We start from the raw sequence: 6,210 nt of genomic DNA on the forward strand, positions 1-6,210 counted from the left end.
CTTATTAAATGTATTATTTTTGTGGTAAAAATCAACAAAATAGTCATGTAATAGAGGCGTTTATATTGTCTTACTTACAGAATGTTTGTGAAAGAAAAACATTCTATATAAACCTGAAAGATGCTCAACATACTTAACCGTTCTCTATTCAGTATTTCGAATTCCCACTTTTGTAGTAGTGAATATGTTTGAAGTGTTTGTAGAGAGGTTTTGAGAGAATTTCATAATATGAAGGCGTCGGAAAGCATGGGAAAACTTAGTAGAACACGAGGCTATTTATAAGAAAATAATTTTGCAAATCGCATGTAAGAGATAAAAACAACATTGCAATTGGCACATGGCCATGCGAGCCACGCAAGACACGTAGTTACTTTTGCGCTTCTGTGTTTCGTTGGCTCTATCGATGTTGCGCTTGCACATCCTGGTGCGCTTGGCGCATCGGGATGCACATCGCGCAATCGCATATCTGACTATATTTGTTTTGGTTTAAAAGATTCTTTTTATCCAACATTATATAATATCTTTTAGATTCAAATCAGAAATCAACATCTTCATTTCTTGATACTCTTTTAGGAGCCCATTTTGTTGTATACAAGGCCCTAAACATATAAGGGCCCAACATATTATTATTATGAACTCAATCATCTTCATTTCTTCTTGGGATAGAGATGAGATAGAAAGTAGGGTTCACTCTGTAATATTTTCCCGTACTTCATTTCTTCTCTTTATGAAATACGAGATCTTAATGGAGCTAATGAATGAGAGAGGGAGACTAGTTCTTGGTACTCTTTTAGGAGCCCATTTTGTTGTGGTCACACTTATTTTTACAACAAAAGGTAGAAAACTTTAATATCTAATAATTCTTAATAGAATACATATGAACACATTATGATGTAAAAATTAGGATCAGATGAGATTATTAATTTTGTGAATTTTTGATTTTCAACTTATTTCAGTTCACTTAGAGTAATTAAAATATATATAAAATAATGTGCATTGGAGACGGTAATAAAACAAACGTAGTGATCGTAATAAAAACGTATCAAGAATACTAGCTCACTTGTTCAAACTTTGGCTACTGTTTTGTTATTGGTAAGAAAAAATACAATTCAAATAAAAACCCTTTATCATAAAAAGTTAAGCACCAACACAAATAACATTTAGCTTCATAATACAAAGTAAAATATATAGCTGCAGCAATTTAGGTAATATTACTTTAAGCTTGCTTCTGTAAGGCCACGACTTTTTCCCAAGCAGGCCTAGCTAAGATATCCTTGCACCAAGCACTCACAAGGGGACGTTCATCAAACAAATGCTTCACTTTTGTACCACTCAAGTAATGCAAGCCCGGCAAGTGATGAAGATCAGCCAATGTAAAGGAATCACCACCTAAGTACTTTGAGTTAGCCAAACGAGCTTCGTAAACATCAAGGACTTTAGCTAACTTGGCCTCGTTCTCCTCGACTACAACATTGTTGATTTCCATGCCGAAAAAACTCTTATAAACGAGCTCCCATGACAGCTTACTTGCTGCTGGATCAAATTGGTGAGCCTCGACTTCCATCCAAACCCCAATATCTGCCATTTGCTTTCCGTCATTGTGTACAAGAGAAGTTCCGTTGCTTTCGTAGGTGTATGCTATGTATTTTGTAATTGCCCTTGATTCTGATTAATGAAAAATGATACTTCTATTATACTCAATTGACAAAATAAAAGTATAGAACTAATCATGATGATGTAGATTGATCATTCAAATTAGATAGTGTGGAACACTAGTGAAAGTTAATTAGTCTTCAAGATGTTCGTTGACTTACCAAAGAGCTTGACATCTCCATCTTCAAAAGCTGGTATTTGACCAAATGGCTGGAAAAACATCATCAAGGAAAAGTCATACCTCATCGCAAATATAGCTCAAATAATACTTAACTGAGTATTTAACCTTTATAAACCCAACATGTAACCATGAGAATATTTATAGTACACCTGAACATGTACCCAAGACTATTTTCTCTAAATGAGCAAAATGAGGGAATGAGCAAATGAGCAAAATGAACAAATGAGCAAATGAGCAAACATTTCTACTCATTTAAAAAAATGAGCACACTTTTATTACAAAACGAGCAAAATGAGCAAATGAGTAAATGAGCAAAATGCCCATGTGAGCAAATTTGGTGCCAAATGAGCACCTGAAGTTCTAATTTATTACAAAAATACCCCCCTGGGTGTACCATGCTCATCATACACCCAGGTGTATGATGAGTGAACTCTGTAACCATTATTGTGGCGTCCTTATAGTTCTAGCTACAGAATTGTCCGTCCTTATAGTTCTATTAGTCTAGCTATATATATATATATATGCTTTTGCCACAAATTTCCATGATAATGACCACGACTCCATGGACATTGTTATGAACATTTTTTCTTTCTAGGATATTACAATTAAAGTTTAAGCACTAGTAACACAAGTACACAACTTATTACCGTCTACCAAGCACGTCATACGATGAAACCTACTAAGAATTTAGCAAATAAAGCAAACTTACATTAAGGTAAATAAAAGGTTGTTGCTTGTGAGCGCCGGATTTCAAGTCGACGGGAACCAACTCGAAATCGAGCTCCTTCTCTTGCGCAGCTGCCAATACACGGAGGGTGGCTCCGGAGTGAGGAATTCCATGAATCTTAATTCCCATTTTTATGATTATGTATAATGTATGCGTTTATTATCAGATAGAGTTGTTAACTTGATAGTTGAAATGAAAACTAGTAGTTGTTCTTTTATTTGTTTTTGTGATAAAAGCTCATCTATGCTAATAGATTATTTATAGTGAAAGACTGAAAGCTATAGCTCCACCATCAAGGCAATTATGCAGCTAGAATAATAGAATTATCCACGAAACTCCCTGTTTCCTTGACTTTCATTTGTCAACTTTTGTTTTCATAATGAGTAGTCGTAGGTGGCATTTTCTGACTTCCGTGTCGTTAACGACTACGTCTATAGCGACGTGCTGCATTTGCATATGGGAAGAAACTAGTATTTTAGCTCGAGCGATATTTTGTGTTAATTATAATTATTAAGTATATTATTATTTATATATTTTATAAATGATTTTATTAATTTTTAATAATAATTAATCTAGTGCAAAATAAAAAAATTGGAAGTTATGACATGATAAGTTATCTAAAAGAAATTATAAGGAATTTGGGATAAAAATAACAATTTTAATGGAATATAGGTAAGAGAATGTTATTACATAAAAAGCGTTAAAGATCAAAAATCTTGTCTACATATTAATTATATGACTTTATTATATTTTGAGACATTAAACATTGAAATTGTAATAGATTAGTGGTTAAACTCTCACATTTCATTTCAGATATCATGTGTTCGAATCCTAGCAATTACATGTTGTTTATATCTTTGATTGAGAGTAGATAATGTGTATTATGAGCTTAAGAAAAAGTATCACGAGGCACTGTTCATTTGATAGGAACACCTTTTAATATGTTTGTATAGTTACTGTAGGACCCCACCTAGAGGACCTTTACAAATTAGGTCACCCCTAACCTCCCCTTATCCCCTTAAACTCATAACTTCAGTCAACCCTAATTCCTATGCATATGATTTGTTTAGACAGTTGATCATCTCTTCGAGCCCTTTGTATCCGGTCATTAATTCCTTACACCATTAGTAGAAAGACATTAACTTTCTTTTGTCACATATTATTGAATTAGATTTTGAAGCCCGTGCACGGGTTGTTGTTTATTTTATTTTATTTTCACAAATTTTTTGTTGATATTATTGTTGATTTTGTGTTGTCATTAAATGAGATTTTTCAACACCATTGTATTTACATACTTCCTTCGTTCTTTTTCTATTATAACAATTACCGCTTTACATAGTTTCATCTTTTGGAACCATTTCACTTTTGGTTAAAAAAAACAACTACAATTAACAATATTGTCAAAAAAAGATTTTCTCTCTTGGCGTAGCTTAAGGCCATTTAGCCTTATTCTGCGCTGGTGCCATGGCAAGAGGGCGAGCTAAGAAAGTGCTCAGAAGAGGAAGGGAAAATCGAAGGGACCGTCGACATCACCTGTAAGGAAGACAAAAAGTGTGGATGAAGTAAATGGAATTCCAGCTCTAAAAGTTCCTAGTACTATTCTAGTGAAACCTGAATTAGATGAGGAGGAAATTGATAATGTGACTGAGATAATTCCCCCGCCTTCATTGGAGGATATGGTTTAGCAATAGATGGAGAAGGCGATTCTATCAGACTGGTTGAATGTTATAAAGAGTGCTTCCAAGGAGGCAATGCAAGTGGTGCGAGAAGACTCTCGTGGGGGTGTGGAATCTGCAATTCCAGTTCTAGAGGTGAATAAGGTAAACTCGAACCCTAATGTCATTTCAATAGAGTCTGAGGATATACAGGATGAAGTTAAGTATTGGTCGTCGGCGATGGTGTGCTATGTGCTAACCCAACTATGTGTGATGGAGGGTTTTTTTCGCCGCATCTGGGGTAAGTTAGGCATTGATAAGATTGGTGTTGTTGGTAGAGGGGTCCTTATTTTGTGATTTGAATCAATGGAGCCTTGTTTGAAATTTGCAACTAAGGGGTTCCAACTTTTTGACCAAAAACAAATATTACTAAACTTTGGGATCCTGATAAGTCCATTGATAAAACTGGTGTGAAGAGTGTGCCTATTTGGGTTAAATTTCCCAAATTACCTTTTAAATACTTGAGTGAAAAGAATTTGTTCAGGATAGCAGGTATTATTAGGAGTGCATTAAAGATAGACCAGGCTACAAAAGCCAAGGATAAGTTGATTTTTGATCGTGTTATGATTGAAGTGGGTATGCAGCAACAATTGCCAGATGTTGTTGAATTTTGTAATGAACATGGGCTTTTAGTAACTCAGATGGTTGAATATGAATGGAAGCCTGTGAAATGTGGAAAATGTAAGGGGTTTGGACATGAGGATATACAATGTAAGAGGAATACAGGGAGGAAAATATGGGTTTGGACATGAGGATATTTCAATTGGTTGGGGAAGTTCAACCTCAACATGGGTTAGTTGAATGGCCATGCTCAACTTACTGTGAATGTGCATAACTCATTTGCAACATTGATTGAAGAGGAGGGTGTTGTGAATGAGGTTAGAAAGACTGGAAATGAGACAGAGTCAACTAGGACTACCAAGGTGGTTTCTGGTGTTTGTAGTACAAGTGTTGGGGAGACTAGCAATAAAGATACAGCTAAGGAATTGGAGGGGCAGGTGGATGAAATTGATGTTAATAGTCAGGGGGTGATATCCCTTTACCAAAATGGATAATATACTTGCTTGGAACGTGAGAGGTCTAAACAATAAGTTGAAACAAAATGAGATGAGAAATTTTATTTACTGTCACAATGTCAAATTGTTTAGCCTCTTAGAGACCGGGGTGAAAGGTCATAACCTTGGAACCTTTGATAGTACGAGCGGTCAATAGTTAGTGGTGTCAATATAGTTAACCAGTTCAGTTCTGGTTCAAACCAAACAGTTCAGTTAACTTGAGTTCAGTTAATCCAGTTCATTTTTTCCAGCTTAATTGATTCACTTTAAACTTTTTCGGTTTCGGTTTCAATCCATATAGTTAATTCAATTTTTAGTTCTGTTCAGTTCAATTTACAGTTGTCTTTTGGTTTGACTCGTACAGTTTTGGTTTAAACATTTGACTTTTTACCTATTACTATCAGTTAAACTATTATTTTCCAGTTCGGATTCAGTTCATTTCAGTTTCTTAGAAAAACTTCATCAACTCGGGTGGAGTTTAATATCGGTTATGCTATATGCATCTTTTTATCTCTTCATGTTTTGGGTCAAAAGCTTACCCGTTACAAAAAAATGAATTTAGACGGACTTTTGTCATATCAGTTGAACTTGTCGAAACTGGCGATACCCTCAAGATTCAAGAGACGTATCTATATTTGTCTACGAAAGCGCATTTAAAAGTTGCTAAGTTTACTGTGAAATTGTTTTATCAAAGGTTCGACGGTACATTTGGGTGATATTCAATTTTTCAATTTCAAATTCTTCATTTAGAATGTCTAATCATTGTTCATTTGTATGTTGATTATAATTACGTTAGTGATATTAAATGTAATTATGTATGATGCCATTGTAATGTTACTATGTAACGTTATGTTTTCTATAGTTTTCCAATGTGTATAT

General features: G+C 34.7%; 1 protein-coding gene across 1 annotated transcript; it reads right to left on the reverse strand.

Moving 5' to 3' along the window:
• Positions 1-1,009: 1,009 nt before the first annotated feature.
• On the reverse strand, positions 1,010-2,807 carry LOC104884388 (glutathione S-transferase). Its single transcript, XM_010669029.4, has 3 exons — positions 2,544-2,807; positions 1,815-1,863; positions 1,010-1,665 (listed from the first exon to the last, which is right to left on the reverse strand). Exons 1-3 carry the CDS (start codon positions 2,688-2,690, stop codon positions 1,217-1,219), a joined length of 645 nt encoding a protein of 214 aa, XP_010667331.1. The 5' UTR covers positions 2,691-2,807; the 3' UTR covers positions 1,010-1,216.
• Positions 2,808-6,210: the final 3,403 nt, after the last annotated feature.

The sequence above is a fragment of the Beta vulgaris genome, chromosome 8 (genome assembly GCF_026745355.1).
Source record: "Beta vulgaris subsp. vulgaris cultivar EL10 chromosome 8, EL10.2, whole genome shotgun sequence".
Lineage (NCBI taxonomy): Eukaryota > Viridiplantae > Streptophyta > Magnoliopsida > Caryophyllales > Amaranthaceae > Beta > Beta vulgaris.

What these genes read in the sequence shown, in the direction of transcription:
- LOC104884388 (XM_010669029.4), bottom strand. Translation starts at nt 2,690, where the DNA reads ATGGGAATTAAGATTCATGGAATTCCTCACTCCGGAGCCACCCTCCGT. An exon ending in AACCTTTTATTTACCTTAAT is followed by an intron (nt 1,864 to 2,543) that starts GTAAGTTTGCTT and finishes ATGTTTTTCCAG; the next exon opens with CCATTTGGTCAAATACCAGC. An exon ending in TGGAGATGTCAAGCTCTTTG is followed by an intron (nt 1,666 to 1,814) that starts GTAAGTCAACGA and finishes TTCATTAATCAG; the next exon opens with AATCAAGGGCAATTACAAAA.